Raw genomic sequence first — 17992 nt, forward strand, 5'->3', positions numbered from 1 at the left:
TTAAGTTATTATACCCTTCTAGACACCTGTGAATTTTATATAGTTGAGAATGGTTCTCACCAACAAACTCTATTCCTACAATATGTACATTTATTTGGTGGAGGAGATAGGCAATGTGTTGAATAAAGCTTTTGAGAGAGGGTTAGAATTGATTATCACCTTCAGATCCTTTGAAACCATGTGGCAGGGGGTAGAAGTGAAGAGGTAAATGGAGCATCAGTAGAATTCTACCAAGTGGTGTATTACAATTGAAACTACAACTGATTCCCAACAGAAGTATGGAACTGTTATTTCACGTTTGGAGTTGAAGTATGTTGGGTAAACAAAAAACTGCTACAGAATTACCAGTTCTGATGGCTTGATATCATAAGTTCTGCATAATGGGGCTAGAAATCAGTGCATTGCTTGGTATTAGTTTTGGTCCTGCTAAAGTATTTGAGCCAGCACAGTCTAGATCAAATATTATGAGTGAGATAGCAGATAGTGGGACAGCAAGAAACCCCCTCAGGCCAATAATTTTGCTTTAACTATGCTTAATCATACTTCAAGTGAATATGTGTTAACTTCTATGTTAGACTTTTATCAAGTTGTCGTGATCTTAGACCTACAGGGTCAGGGAAGCCTGTATTAAAGTAGCTGCAGGGTCTACATTTCTCAGGATCCCTTCTGTCCCTCTGATTGGATAGGCAGACCTTTTGGAGGGAAAACTTGCCCAGTGGAGAATAGAGGGGTGGGACCTGGGAGGAAAGAATAAAAGGCCCAGCTACAGAGGGAGGGTTGTTCTCTCTGGAAAAGGCTGCTGAGCTGGGGAGAGGTGGCAGCTAGTAAGGTTCCCTCATCCAAAGAGTGGTGAGTCAGTTGGAATTAGAGGAATTATAGTTAGTTGTGGAATTGTAGTTAGTTGTGTCAGGGCTTTTATTTTTTTCTTTGTACCACCTTTACTGTTTTTCCATCTTCACTGTTGCACTAAGAGTTTTACAACCCACTTGTTTGTTCTTGAGTACTTATAATAAACATATTGTTGTTATACTGCCTGGATCTGCATGCCTCTTTTATCACAGATAAAAGGTGCTTGCTGAGAAAGAAGACAAGGGGTCAGGTGGGTGCTCTGTGCTCTCCCAGACAGACCCTTACTAGAGTAGTGGCAGCCAGTAGAAAAACTCCCCTGACCCTCTGCTTGTGACACAACTGTATGCAAGCTATAAAACCAATATGTTCCTCTCAGATGATTTTAAGATGGTTCATGTATGCATTAGTTTGAAGAGTTACATGGCACTTTCTTGTTTTATGAAATCTGCCAAAAAAACCTTCTTGTTCAGCAAAGTCTTCAGTATTCTGCTATAATGTTGGAAGTATTTGCTTTTATTGCTGCTGCTCTGGTTAGCTATTACACACCTGTTCAGATTTTTGGGTTTCAACCTGATTTTATTAGTGTATTGTATTTTATTACTTGTTTTGTGCTGTAGCCTGCTTTGAGATTCTACAGTTAAGCTAATCAATTGGGATATAAATGTTAACTCCACTAATGAAGTAATGTTCATTTCTCATTGTTTCACATTTGCTGTATTTTGGGGTCATCAATTTCCTTACCCAGTCATGTCTATGCTGCACTTTGTTATGTGATAAATGCTGAGATCTCTCTTTGCTGTTGCTTTTAGAAAACCATGAACTGGAAGAAACTGCTTACAGATGCACTGAACAATGGTTGGTAATTCTCACCTTACCTGCCATTGCTTTTTCTTTTTAGATCATCAATTTCCAGGAACCTGTGACCCTGGACTTCCTTGATGCTGAACTAGAAGATGAGAACAAAGAAGAGGTAAGTAGTATAGTGAAGATGTCTATTCAGTTTTAGGCACATTAATTTACAGCATGTGTGCAACAGCAAAGTTGTGTAAAGATGCCAACAGCATTGCATTATGCTCACAGCTGCAGTGTAAGATTCCATCATAGTTTCCTCCATAGCAGCAGTTTGGTAGTCTGGCTGTATAGCTCCTATACTGCCATGACAACATTTTACAGTAATGGTACCAAGTGGCAGGTGCATGTGCATGTATGATGAATTTCTACACTTCTAGGTAGAAAATTGCGTAGTCCCTCTGTGTCTGTAGCAGTCACATGCATGCCTGTTTTGTGTGTTCATGACATGGGCAAACCACTCTCACACAGACTTCTTGTCCTGTGTACATACAGAGCACCCATGTGATTATTACACAAGCTAGTATACATCATAGAAGGACATGAAATTAATATCTGCATAGGAAATTTATCATGTATAAAGGAGCTCTTAGATGTAATTCCTTTGTCACAGGGCTGCAGTTCTGGTTAATTTTTTGTAGAGTGTGTGTAGCTGGGATTCCTTCTGTTGTCTATAACATATGGTGGTATGTACTTATGATGGAATTCATGAAAGCAGCACAGAGAGGGAGGTGATTAGCTAAGGAACATCAAAGGGTATAAATCCTGGTTTACTCTATGAAGCCAAGAGTATAGAATTCCCAAGCAGTCACTAGAAGAAGATTGCTGAGTTTCCATTTTTATTGCCTCACTCATAGTTTTGACCCATTTTCCTTGAGAAGTATACAGAAAAAGTATATTTATATGTTACCTGTGGTGTCCAGCGATTTAAGGTATCTCTTTTTATGTCCTTTTTAAAAAAAACTCCAGATCCGAAGAAGCATGATAGATGGACATGAGGGGCAGAGATACATCAAGACTCTGGTCAAATCCCAGGATGAGGTAAAAACTTGTTGAAGACCTGAGGGCATTAAGAGTATAAGAAGGATGTGCTGTTCAGCCAGATTTTTTAAAAGTGAACTACAGTCAGGACTTTTTTATAGGAAAAAGCCCAGCAGGAATTCATTTGCATATTAGGCCACACCCCCTGGCATCACCATTTTCACACAGAGCTTTTTGTAGAAAAGGCCCAACAGGAACTCGTTTGCATATTAGACCACACCCCCTGGTAGCGCCATTGTTTTGCACAAGGCTTTTTTGTAAAGACAGCCCAGCTTGAACTCATTTGCATATTAGGCCACACCCCCTGGCACTAAGCCAGCTGGAACTGCATTCCTGTGTACTGCACAGCAAAAGCCCTGGTTATCGTGATTCTTAGTAGGAAAAAAGTGTATTCCATTTGTGAGTAACCATAAACCTATGAGGTTTCTTATTATAGAAACATAATATGTACATATCTCTTACATTTTCTGTGCCATTGTCATTTAGTTGTAAGAATAGTTGAAATGGTGGTTGCATGCACCACTTAATACGTCACTACAAGTGAGGGGCCCACAAAGACTTGTGCAGTAACATCAAATTTCCCATCCTCCACTATTTCCTCTTTTTCTTCCCTGAAAATTCCCTTCAAAGGCCAAAACAGTCCTGGAAATGGCCTTACCACTACCCCCTCCCCCTCCCCAGCTTTTACTGCCAGAAACAAAAGCTGAAAAGATGGATAAGTTAGGAGCACATGAAAATGTTTTAATTTCTTTTAAAATCAGAAAGAAAAAATGAACTTTTAAGGTGGAAGAAAATGTTTTGTTTCTCACATCAGGAAAAAAAAGAAATGTTTAGGGCTGAAAATTTGTTAAATTGCACCTAAAACAAAAAAAAAATAAAACATTGAAGTAATATAAAAATAATTTTTAATATTGATATTATTACGTTGGGAGGGGCCCATGAGAATCATAACCTGGCCCTGCTTCTCCCCTTTTGCAGCAGCTGAGGTACAGGGGACCCCCAGGAGCAGCATGGGAGAGAGTCAGAGGTCTGCTATGGGATGGGAGAATCAGCAAAAATTGCCGTCCATCTGTCTGTGGCAGTGGTCCCCAACCTTTTTGGCACCAGGGACCAGTTTTGTGGAAGACAATTTTTCCATGGACTGGGGGGGGGGATGATTTTGGGATGATACAATTGTGCACTTTATTTCTATTAGTTTGGGGTAGTGGTTAAGTGTGCAGACTCTTATATGGGAGAACCAGGTTTGATTCCCCACTCTTCCACTTGCAGCTGCTGGAGTGGCCTTGGGTCAGCCATAACTCTTGCACAGTTGTCCTTGGAAAGGACAGCTTCTGTGAGAGCTCTCTCAACCCCACCCACCTAACAGGATATCTGTTGTGGGGGAGAAAGGCAAAGGAGATTGTGAGCCGCTCTGAGACTCTGAAATTAGGAGTTGAGGGCAGGATATAAATAAAAAATCATCTTCTTCTTACTATTATTATTACTACATTGTAATATATAATGAAATAATTCTACAACTCACGGCCCAATTGCTAACAGGCCACCCAACTGCCCTCTTATTCAAGGATATTAAAAATGCTTTGAAAAGTCTACACATGGACTATTGACTTTGCAAGTGTGTTTTACATTTTAAAGATCTTCACAAATTAACTCTGGAACAGGACTGGGATGATGAAAACATGGCAAAGTAATTAGATGGAATGCCAAACAAACTAAACAGATTGAACAAAGTGTGCACTACTGGAAAAAAGATTGAACATATGAAGCTGCCTTATGCTGAATCAGACCTTTGGTCCATCAAAGTCAGTATTGACTTCTCAGACTGGCAGCAGCTCCCCAGGGTCTCAAGCTGAGGCTTTTCACACCTATTTGCTTGGACCCTTTTTTGGAGAAGCCAGGGACTGAACCTGGGACCTTCTGCTTCTCAAGCAGATGCTCTACCACTGAGCCACCGTCCCTTTCCTCGAACATGAACTTTGACCCATAGGTCATTGATCTATTTAAAGAGTCATCCTAAGAACGGCTTCCTGGTCATAAGCACCATTAATTAGATCTGAGTAGGATTCTTAGCAGACCTATGTGAGTTTGCTCACTTAGTCTAGTATTCTCTTCTCTGACTGGCATTACTCTCTAGTCTTTCCCAGCCAAGCTACCTGAGATACTTTTAAGCAGAGATGGCCAAGACTTTGTGTAGGTAGAGTTTGTGCTTTGTTCCAGAATTATGGCCTCTCCTCTGAATATTTGCATAAAAATATTGGCTTGGTTTTGTGATGAGGTTTGCATACATCAAATATATAATTACAGGGTGTTTGAAAACTGACTATATCTCTTCACCATTGAACTTCCAGAGATACCTAGATGAAGTGTACAGGACCTATACCTGGGCCCCTATCAAAAGTACAAACTACAGGTAAGTACATGGCTAGAATGAGATGGGAGTTGTGTCTCTGCCCTGTTTCTCCTGAATAGTTAAGGAATAAGAAAGCTCATTTTGTCGCTAAGAATTGATTGGTTCAGGCTCTGTGCACTATACAAACCCAATACACCCAGCATTGGTATCGCAAATCCTCCTTGCATTACAATGTGACTTTCAAAGGAATTCAGCTAAGCCACATTGAAATTATGGCTAATTGTGCTGAGGCAGTGCTTGATGGACTGAGTCTTAACTCTCCAATATATTGTTGCTTATCTGTAATGTGAATATTTTGGCTGGACTCTATCACTGTTATTCAGATTGAAAAAAATATTAAGGCTTATAATGTTGGACGGGGAAGGGAAGGCAGCACGGTATAGTCCAATCTTGTCAGATCTCGGAAGCTAAGCTGAGTTGGTATCTGAATGAAAGACTCTGCAGAGGAAAGCAATGGCAAACCACTTCTGCTTCTCACTTGCCTTGAAAGTCCCTTGCTGAGGTCACCATAAGCACACAATGAAGGGAGATGGAGATCATTTTATTTGTTTTAATATGCCCCATGCTTGCTGGGGGTAAAGTGTAGATAACTAGGGAAGGCAATGGCAAACCACCCTGTTAAAAAGTCTGCCATGAAAACGTTGTGATGCGACATCACCCCAGAGTCAGAAATGACTGGTGCTTTCACAGGGGACTACCTTTACCTTTATCCTTTAGGAAATACTTGCAGTGTAATCCTAAATAGAGTTATGCCTCTCTAAGCCCATTGACTTCAATAGATTTAGAAGCGTATAACTCTATGAGGGCTGCACTTACATAGGGTGCGATCAAATAGGCAGGTTGTTGTGGCAGGATCTTGGCTTTTAAAAAGCCATGTGAGTTTGGGGCGGTTTATGTTGATCAGACAGCACCCCCTAAGCCAGCATCATAGTGCTGCAAGCCTGTGGTTGGTCATCCACATCACTAATGCACTGCAACCATGGACCTGTGGCTGAGTTTGGGTTTTTTCCCTTCACATTCCTGCTATGCATGCGCAGAAGTAGACAAGCACACTCATGCTCCTGGCCAGTTCTGTGGGGGCACTGAAGCACACATTGGAATGGGATGGAGGGGAGAGGACAAGTCAGAAACAGAGTGAAACAATCACAGAACTCATGCATTTCCATGGCACGCCTGACCAGTCAGAAAGCCAAAAACCCACCATAGAAGTGTTTTGCTGGGGAAGCCACCGGAATTTCCAGGTGGCTATTTAATCTTTGTGGGAGTCATTTTAGCACGAGGTAAGGGTGAGTGGGTCATGGGAGCTTGTGTGATCATGCCTAATCCTGCTCGTCTGATCACACCCATAGTATTTTCCCCTGTATTGTCTTGATCCAGCCCGAAAGAAGGGAGGAAATGTATTTTTTTAACTTAAGGCTTGACATTCTTGATCTTGCTTTTCAGATTCTTCTGAAATCTCTTCCTTAGTGATTAAAAACCAAGAGCTAGCAATAATACCCCTTGATAACCTGATATCAGATCTTAAGCAGAGAGGCTTTTTCATAGGATTAATAAAGAGGCAGTGATGTAGCTTTGTGTGCATGATTTTGAAGACCATCTCCCATGCATAAGGAAGTGCACTTTGATTTTGCATCAATCCATGTAAGACTGGGGTTCAGTGGCATGTTGCCATTATTGTATTTTGATGACCACTCCTTTCATAACAAACTCTAGACTTGCATAGTATTCAGCTTGTTTCTGATAGAGTTAATTTGAAAGCTAATGGAGCATCAAAGAATGTAAAAGAAAGACTTTTTCAGACACAATGAGTGAATCACAGGCAAAAGAGGTCCGGTTACATGAGGGGAAATATCCTCAACTTGATCTCCTGATTGGTATTGAAACCAAAGGCGTATTTGTCCTTGAGAACTTGGACATTTCACTTTGTTATGCACATAATCATGTCTTAAGATGCACAGGATACATTGTGAGAAGACAGCATGCAAGACACACAATACCCTTCCCAAGTTACAATTGTGTATTTTATACCATGGATTTCAATCTGCGTATTAAAAAAGTAACATAGAGAGTCTGTCTTATTGAACAGTATTAAGTTCCTCCATGCAGCTGGTGTTTGCGTTCTGAAGCTTATCAGTGCTGACTGAGACTGCCATCTAGTTGCATAGCTGTTTATTGCATATTGAAGGACAGAAGTCAACAAGCAACGGAGGGACTCCTGTGGAACTTTATTATTGAGTCTTAGTACTCAGTTTGGAAAACTCAGTGACTGTGTGGGGTCCTCCTTGGAATATTGTTTTGAGACTGTTGTTTGTTTTCTATTTATACTGTATGAATGTATGCCCACTGTTGTAGGCTGTTCATTTCATGATAATAGAACTTTGTATACACCAGTCAAGAGTGTTTGTTTGTGCACAATATTTTGTATTTTTCTATTTTATATATTGTGCTGCCACTGTTCTTTTGCAATGGAGAAAATAGAGGCTTTGCTCTGTAGCTCCTGTGCAATTAAGTAAGCAAGCTGTGATGCAGAAGGAAGCAAGAGAGAGGGAGAGGGAAGCAGACAACAGCCAGTTGCTCAGGGGCCTGATTTAGCCCCCAGGCCACATGTTTGACACCCCTGTCCTGGATAATCAAGGACCTAGAATGTGTCATATACTTAATATGATCTCCATACTCTCTCTCTCTTACTGGGGGGAAACACATATTGGTCTCCAGATGAGTTATAATAATAATAATATTTTATTTATATCCCGCCCTCCCCGCCGAATCAGGCTCAGGGCGGCTAACAGCATTTCATACAATAAGTTATACAATGGGTATTAAAAACAACATTAATCTTAAAACATTCTAGTTATAAGTTAAAAATCAACATTTCTGGTGCTATTCTATCAGCAAATATGATGGCGAAGTCACTTTAAGCGAATCCATCGATCATTCAATCGGCAAAGGCCATCTTAAAAAGGATGGTCTTGCAGGCCCTGCGGAGCTGTTCAAGGCTCCGCAGGGCCCGCACTTCTTCCGGGAGCTGGTTCCAAAGGTGTGGTGCTGCAATAGAGAAGGCCCATGTACGAGTATTTTGGAGTTTTGCCTCCTTTGGCCCGGGGATAGTCAGCTGGTTCTTCCCCGCTGACCTCAGTGCTCTCTGGGGTTCATATGGGGAGAGACGGTCCCTTAGGTAGACAGGTCCTCGGCCATATAGGGCTTTAAAGGTAATAACCAGCACTTTGTAACGAACCCGGTATATAACTGGCAGCCAGTGCAGTCCACGCAGGCCCAGCCGTATGTGCTCCCACTTCGGGAGCCCTAATAACAACCTAGCCGCCATGTTCTGCACCAGCTGCAGCTTCTGGGTTCGGCACAGAGGCAGCCCCATGTAGAGGGCATTACAGTAGTCCATTCTTGAGGTGACCGTTGCATGAATCACTGTTGCTAGGTCCCGGCGCTCTAGGAAGGGGGCCAACTGCCGTGCCCGCTTCAGATGAAAAAACGCTGACTTGGCAGTGGCCGCTGTCTGGGCCTCCATTGATAATGAAGGCTCCAGTAGGACCCCCAAGCTCTTGACTCGGTGCACCGCTTTCAGCGGTACACCATCAAAAATCGGGAGAGGAATTTCCCTCCCCAGAGTCCTGCACATGGAATGGCCAGTCATTACTAGTCCTAGGTCCTGCTGAACCCCAGATGGGGATTTGCAGCTGAGCACACTTCCCTATATTGAATATAGGAAATATATAGGTCCTGCTTCAAGCTCTGCCCAGGGCCCAGGAAGAAAAAATGCAGAAACCTAGCAGAAGCTGTCTTGTTTTGTAGGCATGTACAATTGTAGTTTTCACAGATCTAATTAGTTAACCCAGAGGAACAACTGGAGGTAAAAGTAGGGGTATACAGTATTTGGCTTCGTGGTGTTTCCAGCAGGTTTTGCTATTTCCTGAATTATTCCATTTGTGGAAAGGATGGTGGATATAAAATGCAGCAGTGGATCATTCCAGCCAGGGCTGGCCCTAGACTATCTGGCACTATAGGCAAGGTTAACATCTGGCACCCCCCCTCCCCAATAACCAATTTTCAAAGACAGATGAATTGTGGGGGAAATGAAAAGCACAAAACTTTAAATTGCTTCCTGACTGGATAGCCCAGGCAAGCCTGAGCTTGTCAGAAGCTGAACAGGACCTGCTCTGGCAAGTATGTAGATGGGAGACCTCCTTGAAATAACAAAGCTGGAAGGGCAAACTCTATTCAGCCCCCTTTCTGAATATCCTCCAGGCCCCCAGTAGAGGTCAGTTACCAGAGGATGAAATGAGTTTCAGGTGTGTGTGTGCTCACACACATACAACGCCCATCTCTTAACCCTTCCTGGCCCAGGATCCTACCTGTGGAAAAATGTTTCCTGTAGCAGAAGATGAACAAAGGATGGTCTTTGTAATGTACTGAGTGACGAGACGTGTTGAAGGCAACATGCTTTATTAGCGAGTACATTACAAGGCAAGGCAACGCGGGCCGGGTCCCGATAATATACATACCCCAGAACAACCCTCAGTCTGGCCAGGTCCAATCCTGGCCAGTTAAACTTCCCGCCACAGATCTTGATTGGCGGAGCGTATTTGTGGAGCTACATCCGGGGACCAGTGGACTTCCACTGGTCACCTCCGTAGCATCCGCTGTGTTGTAATTTCGGGACTGAAATGCAAGACACAACACTCCTTCCCCCCTAGTTCAAGATACAAAGTTTTTCAAGTAGGCTGGCGCCCTGTGTTCCCGGGTCGACCTCCTCGGGGTTATTTGGGGAGTTGGAGCGGCTGCCGTGGCTGGCGGGGCGGCTGATTCCTCGTGGTGGGGTGACGCCGGAAAAGGGCTGTCCGCCGCCTGTTGCTATTCCAGAATCTCCTCTCTGGGGGGGGGGGGTGCTCCCTCTGCTGTGGTGCTCTTCCGCCCGCATAGTCAGTGCGGCTGGCTTAGGTTGGGCAGCTTTCGGGGGTGTTGCTGTTAGTACTCCTCCACTTCCCGCTCCCCCGATCGCTGTCGGTTCTTCCGGCAATGTGCGATGGCGCAGCTGGTCAATATGCCTCCTTAGGATCTGGCTCCCCTCTGACGAGACCTCGTAGGAGCGGGACCCAGTGACCCGCAGCACCCGGGCGGCTAACCACTCTGGCCTGCTTGCAAAGTTCTTTGCATATACCGGATCCCCTGGAAAGAATCCCCTAGCGGCTTCCCTGGTTTCGGGGGAACTGCGGAGGTCCATAGCCCAGTCAGGATGCAACCTGTCTAGCCTCATGATCAACTTCCTCCCCATTAGTAACTCAGCAGGGCTTAACCTGATGACGGGGTTGGGGGTGATTCTGTTATCAAATAGGAAGGCTGCCAGGCGGTGATCCCAATCTCCCTGTACAATGCGACCCAGGGCCTCTTTAGTGATGTGCACCATGCGCTCTGCTTGGCCGTTGGTGGCTGTATGGAAAGGAGCGGACCGAATGTGCTGGATGAGGTACTGATTCAAGAACTCCTGGAATTCCCGGGAGGTGAAAGCGGTCCCATTGTCCGTGACGAAGGTATCGGGAATCCCATGAGTGCAAAAGACCCTTCGCAAGGCTCTGACCACCGGAACGGGGTATGGGTTGTCCTGAAGTGCCTTATTGTGCACTTGTAATCAGCACATATGCGCACATCTCCATTTGGTTTCACTGGAGTGACTATGGCTGTTTCCCATGCAGCATAGGATACCGGTTCTAGTACTCCCTGGGCCATGAGGCGGTCCAGCTCTGCTTCTATTTTTGGTTTAAGAGCGAACGGAACTCACCTGGCCTTCAGCCTTATCAGTCTTATGTGGGGATTGAGGGGTAAGGTGATGGGAGGCCCCTTGTAGCACCCCAGGGACCCATCAAACACTTCCGGGAATTCCCGTCACACGTGTTTGAAATTTTGTGTTCACATCTGCTGCACCCCCACTATTTGAATACCCAGTGGTCGAAACCAGGCCAGCCCCAGTAATGTGGTGAGCTGGTGTTTGACCATGAGGATGTCCAGCTTGCCCTTAAAGTTCTTAAACTCTACCCTTACAGTGGCCCAACCCAAAATCTGTACAGGGTTTTTTTGGAAGTCCCGCAGTATGAAGTCCACTGGTCGCAGCCGGGGCTGGCCACGGGGACAAAGTTTTCTTAGAGATTCCTCTGAAATTATGGAGATGGAGGAGCCCAAGTTCAGCTCCATTAGGCATGGAGCGCCCTCGATTAGGACCGACACCCTGACCTTATCTGGGGTCGTGAGGGGCAAGTTCATTACCTGTAGGCTAGTCGATGCGGTCGAGTAGGCATCGGTCGAGTCGTGGTTGGTGGACTGGCATCTGCGGGTGGCCTTGGTCTGGCAAGCCCACACTATGTGGCCCACTCTTCCGCAGTTCCTGCAGTCCACGTTGCAGTAGGGGCAGTCCTGGCACTCGTGTGGATCCCCACAACTGGCGCACTTGGTGTTGGCTGGTCTCTCTGTCGCTCGTGGCCGCGTGGGTGCTCGGCCCCATTCCTGGTTTGCAACATAGCTGGTTTGCCTCCTCCTCCTCTGGGTTGCCCGGTGCCATCTCTTCCTGGTGGACGGCTTCCGCTCGCGGGTTGTTGTAAGCTTTGGTTGCTCTCTCGAACGTGGTGGCTTCGCTGAAGGCGAGTTGGAGGGTGAGCTCTTCCTTTGCGAAGAGCTTTTGCTGCAGTCTTTCGTCTCGGAGGCCCCAGATGAAGCGATCCCTCAGGGCTTCATCTAGCTTGTCGAAGCTGCAGTTCCCTGCGATTTGGCAGAGGACAGCCAGGTAGACAGTGGCTATCTCTCCCGCCCCTTTATCCCTCTTATGGAAGAGGAATCGGCGGGCAATGATGGAAGGCTGGGGCAAGAAGTGCCCGGTCAGGAGTCTGACTATCTCCTTGTACATTTTCTCCGTGATCTTCGCAGGGGCCGAGAGACCCTTTGCAATCTCGAATGGCCTCCCCGCAGACACTCAGGAGCACATCTCTCTTACAGCTGTCGTCTGTAATCATGTTCGCTTGTAGGTAGCAGTCGACCCGCTCTGTGTAGGTCTCCCACCTATCGGGGTTGGCGGGGTCGAATTTTGCAAGGTGGCCCATCGTCCCACTTGGGTTAGCCATGGCGGTCTCTGTCTCCCTCGAATGCATGCCTTCCTCGTCTCCAGCCAGGTCAGCAAAGTCCCGCTTGGGGAGTTACCTGGCTAGAATCCCATCCTCGTCGCCACTGTAATGTACTGAATGACGAGACGTGTTGAAGGCAACATGCTTTATTAGCAAGTACATCACAAGGCAAGGCAATGCAGGCCGGGTCCCGATTATATTCATACCCCGGAACAACCCTCAGTCTGGCCAGGTCCAGTCCTGGCCAGTTAAACCTCCCGCCACAGATCTTGATTGGCGGAGCATATTTGCAGAGCTACATCCGGGGACCAGTGGACTTCCACTGGTCACCTCCGTAGCATCTGCTGTGTTGTAATTTCGGGACTGAAATGCAAGACATAACATTCTTCTTGTGCCCACACTCATTCCCTCCTTTCTTCACAATCAGCTTCTTCTATATTTCTCTTTCTATTGTTTTGGAAGAGGGGACTCATCCTGACATGTAAAGAGGAGAATGTTACCACCTTCCTACAGCGCTGCATGCCCAAAGGCTACCGACTCTGGTTTGGGAAATTCCTGGATATTTCAGGGTAGAACCTGAGGAAGGAAGAGACCTCAGTAGGGTATAATGCTATAGATTCCCCTTCCAAAGCAAGTAAGGAAAAATTTGGAGCAAAACAATCTCTGGTACATATGACAGGTCATTTGTTAGCAACAGTTCATACTTATTTGTGTATGTTTGTAAAGTGCTGTCAAGTCACAGCAAACTTATGGCACTGCATCCAGAGATTCCTCTCCAGAAATTACAAGGGAATGCCAATCTGAGCAACAGGCAGCCTTCACCAAATGTCCTTGGTTGGCAAGAGAATGAGGAAGGGGGATGAAACATGCAGGGTCCAAAAGACAAAATGTGTACAATCCTCCCAACCTGCCTGCTTCAGTGGCTGGAGAGATCACCCTACACGGGGCTTCAAGAAGCTGCTGGGTTTCTTCTCAGGCTGAAGGGGAGGGGAGATCATTTCTAGCTTCCTGCACCTGATCTCAGGTCTCAACAGTGGCACTGGGGTCTCTGGAGCCCCAGGGAGGAAGGACAGACAGACAGACAGACACAGTGTTTGTCTGTGTCCCTGTGGCCGCTGCTGCTGGAGCCCCAGAGAGGAAAGGAGGAGGGGGAAAGGAAGAAAGGACACCGTGCTTCTCTCTTTCTATCCCCACTGCTTCTCTCTGTCTATCCCCACTGCTACTGGAGCCCAAGGAAGGAGAGAGGGGAGGGGGAAAGGAAGAAAGGACATTGTACTCTGCTCACCTCTGCTGTGGGAGAGAGAGGAGAAGGGGAAAAGGAAGGAAGGGCACCGCACTGGTCTCTTCTGTTGCTGCTGCTACTGCTAACCGCCTGGAGTCCCAGAGAGGGGAGGGGGAAAGGAAGGAAACCATGCTCACCTCTGCCGCTGCTGAAGCCCCAGGGAGCAAGAGAGGGGAAAGGAAAAAGAATGAAGAAAAAGAACGTTTGTCTCCACTTCCACTGGCCACCTGTAGCCCCAGGAAGGGAGAGAGGGGAGGGGAAAAAGAAGGAAGGGCACTGTGCTTGTCTTTGCTGCCACTGACCACCTGGAGCCCCAGAGAGGGAGAAAGGGGAGGGGGGAAAGAAAGAAAAGAATGGCACTTCTATCTGCTTCTGCTAGCCTCTTGGCACCCCAGAGAGTGAGAGGGGATGGGGAAAAGAAGGAAGGGCATTGCACTTGTCTTTGCTGCTGCCACCGCTGCTGCTGACCACCTAGAGCCCCAGAGAGGGGGAGGGTGGAAGAAGGAAGGACACCGCACTTGTCTTTGCTGCCACTGGCTGCCTGGAGCCATAGAAAGGGAGAGAGGGAAGGGAAAAGGAAAGGACACCATGCTGGTCCACACTGCTGCCACCTCCACTGCCTCCGTGGGGGGGAGGGGTGCCCTTGGTGCCCCTGGGCCGTTGCCGCCCTAGGCAATTGCCTAGTTTGCTTAGTGGCAGGGCCAGCCCTGATTCCAGCCATGAATAAAGTCCATCCTGGCATTTGTTCATCTGCATGACCTGTTCACAAAAATATTATGCTGGGTGATCAATATTTTACCTCCCTATTCTTTTTCTTTCCAGAGTCTTAAACCATTAAGTGCTGGCATCTAGAGTAACTTATTTGTAACTTTCCTCCCCTTACCCAGCCTAGGTCTGGTCTTGCCACCCTACAGAACATACTACATTCAAGCAAATCTCAGTGACCAGATTCTCCAGGTGAAGTGTAAGTAGGCATTTCCTTTTCCTGTTGACCTTTCACATGCCCTTTAACCCTGAACCCACTAGCTAGCCTAAGAATGAATGAGGAGAAAAATAAAAGCCAAACGTGCTATGAAAGCTAGTTTTTTTAAAGTGTATGGAATGGGGGAAAAAACCCAACACATAGAAGAAAGCAGGTCACAGTTTATTCCTGGAAGAATAATACAGGCTTCCCAGGGATGTGAAGATTCCCCATGATACTTTGCATAAAGCAAAATAAGTTAAGCCTTTTAAAAGGCCAGGGCAGACAAAGCTGAGTTGCTGCTTTATATGCTTTTTATGTACTAGGTGATAACTCTGTAGCAACCAGTTAATTTGAAAGCTGGGAACGTTTGCATGGTTCTTTCTGTTTTGTTTTGTTTTAAACCATTATTATTATTATTATTATTATTATTATTATTATTATTATTATTATTATTATTTGGGTTTTTTCCCTAACTAATTTATAATTAATCTTTGTATGTGTGTTAGCCTACCCTTGTGTGTGATCCTGGGCCCTGCTCTCTCACTACAGGGTGTGAGGGTCTTCCAAGGAAGTCTCTCATAGTCTGCACTGAATGAATCTGGATGCCCTCTCTTTTTCTTCCTGTGTTTACCCTTCTGTCTTTGTAACCTAGTTCATCTTTCTCTCTCTCTTTCTCTCTCTCTTCCACTGTTCAAGACACCTTACCTTTTCTAAGTCCCCTACTCCAGACACACACGTTATTTGCAGTTACTCAAAATTTCACTCTGAGGGGATTCCCGCTCAATATTTGCTTGGCAGATCGTATGACAGTGATTCATTGTTAACATTAACTTGTGCCAGTGTCTTCCAAAGTATTTCAATTAGGTAGTCCTGACCTGGTATCAATTGTGTTCACTTCTATGTTAAATAGGCTTCAACTTGTCTACAGTTAAGTGACTGACACATTTTAAAAAAAAATCCTTACACAGAAAAATGTTTTGACAACCAAGCAGAAATATAAGGGAACCACTTCTTCAGATACCAGACTTTGTGCTGTCTGAAGCAGACTACAAAATGTCACCTCCATCTGTACTGTTTGCTTCCCCACTTCCAAGTGCTCAGGTACACACACACCATGCACATACATGCTCTCCACCTCTGCCCCTGCTCCAGAGCTGGAACACTAATCCTGCTATATATTATGGTTGTTTAGGCAATCAAAATGATAGTCAAACTTTCACAAGAGGACACCTCACAAGCGTTTGGAAAGCTTTTAGGACATACATGGATTGTTGTGCTGGTTTTATAGAGGGCAAGATAGATTAGCTGCAACAACTCCCAGCAGAAGGAGAGGCAACAAGACAGGACATTGTCACACACAACCCAGTGTCACCTGAGACAGCTGTCTGATGACAGAGGCAACCCAATCCACCAACTCACTTAAATGGTTATCATTTCTCTCTGAAGGAAATGCACAACAAAGGTCAGCTTAGATTCTGGAATTTCTACTCAAAATGGCTTAACTCCAAGAGTGGTGTCTAAATTCATTCAAACATAGGAAAGACCACATGATACAGTCCTCATAGATTTTTAATTGCCCCAGCTCAGTGCGCAAAGAAATCTGCCTTGTTAGGGAGAAAGATTCTTGCATAGTCATTAGCATGCTATATCATCATGTCCTATTTTCATGACAAATTCTTTCAAATAAGTTAATTGACAGTGTATATATTTCTGAGGTGAAACAGTCCCCCAAGAGAGGATTGTACCTGCAAGTTTTGATCAGATGAAATTTTATGTGTGTTCCACTGCCAATTATTTTCTCACTATAACTCTTAGTTTATGGAGCCATGGAATACTATAGTATCTCAGTAAAACAGTATCTCCCATAAGCATCTAGAACACAAGTCATTCAGAAAGTTCTTTATGAGATCCTTTTCAGCTGAGCATATTTGGCTTTAAACTCAGAAGCTCCATCTTTGCCTTCAAAGATGGTTTCTTTGAGCAGTCACTGTATATGATGGTGACAACCTGGAGGCTATACTTCAGAATTCTAAGAAGTATCAATACCTAAGAGACAGGAGAGTGCCTACTCCTCCACAGTTAGTTAATTCACGTTCAGATTCATAATACTCGGTGAAACTGAGAGGCTCTCAGCTCTCCCAACACTGGAACCAGACCACGATGGGACTCATATTATTATTATGGCATTTTGGAGAATTGACACTCAAGGCTTTATATCTAGACTGAGATGCTTGTCAATTTCCATTTCAAGCTGCACACCTAGCAGAATCTACAGTTGGTACTTACTGGTTCTCTGCAGCCCTATTCAATTCAATATGCACCTTTGAGGTTTTCCTCCTCAGACATGGCTATTATCATTGAGCAGCAATCCAACAGCTGCTGCTTGCAGAGCCACTGTGATGAAATCTGCTATTCCTATTAGGAAGCTCATCCACATTCTCACAGGAGACATTTTTTTAAAAAAAAATTGGTTATACCCAACAGATTGCATGTGACATTCCTATGCAAAAGTATAAAGATGGGCAAAACTGAATCATTTATTTGACTTTGGTTTGTCTGCAAAAGAAAACCTAGAGTTAAACAAAATATCCAGCCAAGTCTTCTCTCCCAATAGGGCTGTTTCCAAGGTTCCTCCCTACGTTAGATCTTCATGCTAAATACAGACATCCCTACACCTTACACACATCATATTTTGGTAGACTGACAATCCTGTGACTTTGCGCTTATAAACATTCATAGCAAGATGTTTGGTCTCTTATACCCTGGCCCTCTCCTCTCCTCTGTCCCCGTGTTTCCTTTCCTTCTGTCTCTATCTCTGTGTATGTCTTTGGTTAATCTTGAATTTTGCATGGTCTGCTAACTCAGTAAGAACATTTCTATATCAAGACTGTTGCAAACTGTTTGCTACTGAATTTCATTTTTTATGTTGGTTATATAATATATATCTATATATCTAGTTATATCTATACATTTTTATTATTTTATTACTGTGGCTTTTTCTTGGTACTTTTATTACTCTTCTTTTTGTTTTCTTTTTCATGTCGTTTTTGCAAGAGGTTTCCTTTTGGTATGATTATGATACACAATATTTTTATTCAAACAGCAATTGAATAAAATATTGTTTGTACCCCTTCCCCTTTCCACCCAACCCCCCTTTTTTTTGTTTTCTGTTTTTTGTTTGTTTTTTCTTGCTTTCTCTCTCTGATGGATTCACACAGTACCAATCAGCAAAGTGAAGGGCAAGTATTTTCAGTCTTAGACCACCACCCTTCCACCACCCTCTTCTCCCCAACCGTGTCCAGTACCCCCAACCCCACCCCTCACTCCAAACCTTCACCGCTCCCCTTTACCACCCACCCGGCCTGCTTGCCCATTACCTTGCCCGTTTGCCACGCCTAACCTTGCAAACCACCACCAAACTGTTCCTTCCTTCCTCTCTTCCTCCACTCCTTCTCCTCAAATTCTTTCACCCTTTT

General features: G+C 44.9%; 1 protein-coding gene across 1 annotated transcript in view; it reads left to right on the top strand.

Annotated features, from left to right (window-relative positions):
- The window catches only part of CACNA2D2 (calcium voltage-gated channel auxiliary subunit alpha2delta 2), a 1052991-nt gene that overhangs the window by 989618 nt on the left and 45381 nt on the right, over nucleotides 1–17992 (top strand). The window contains exons 19-23 of the mRNA XM_060240024.1: nucleotides 1748–1819; nucleotides 2668–2739; nucleotides 5088–5149; nucleotides 14440–14516; nucleotides 17735–17755. Coding sequence (XP_060096007.1) covers nucleotides 1748–1819; nucleotides 2668–2739; nucleotides 5088–5149; nucleotides 14440–14516; nucleotides 17735–17755 — 304 coding nt within the window. The remainder of the gene's footprint in view (nucleotides 1–1747; nucleotides 1820–2667; nucleotides 2740–5087; nucleotides 5150–14439; nucleotides 14517–17734; nucleotides 17756–17992) is intronic.

The sequence above is a fragment of the Heteronotia binoei genome, chromosome 5 (genome assembly GCF_032191835.1).
Source record: "Heteronotia binoei isolate CCM8104 ecotype False Entrance Well chromosome 5, APGP_CSIRO_Hbin_v1, whole genome shotgun sequence".
NCBI classification, from domain to species: domain Eukaryota; kingdom Metazoa; phylum Chordata; class Lepidosauria; order Squamata; family Gekkonidae; genus Heteronotia; species Heteronotia binoei.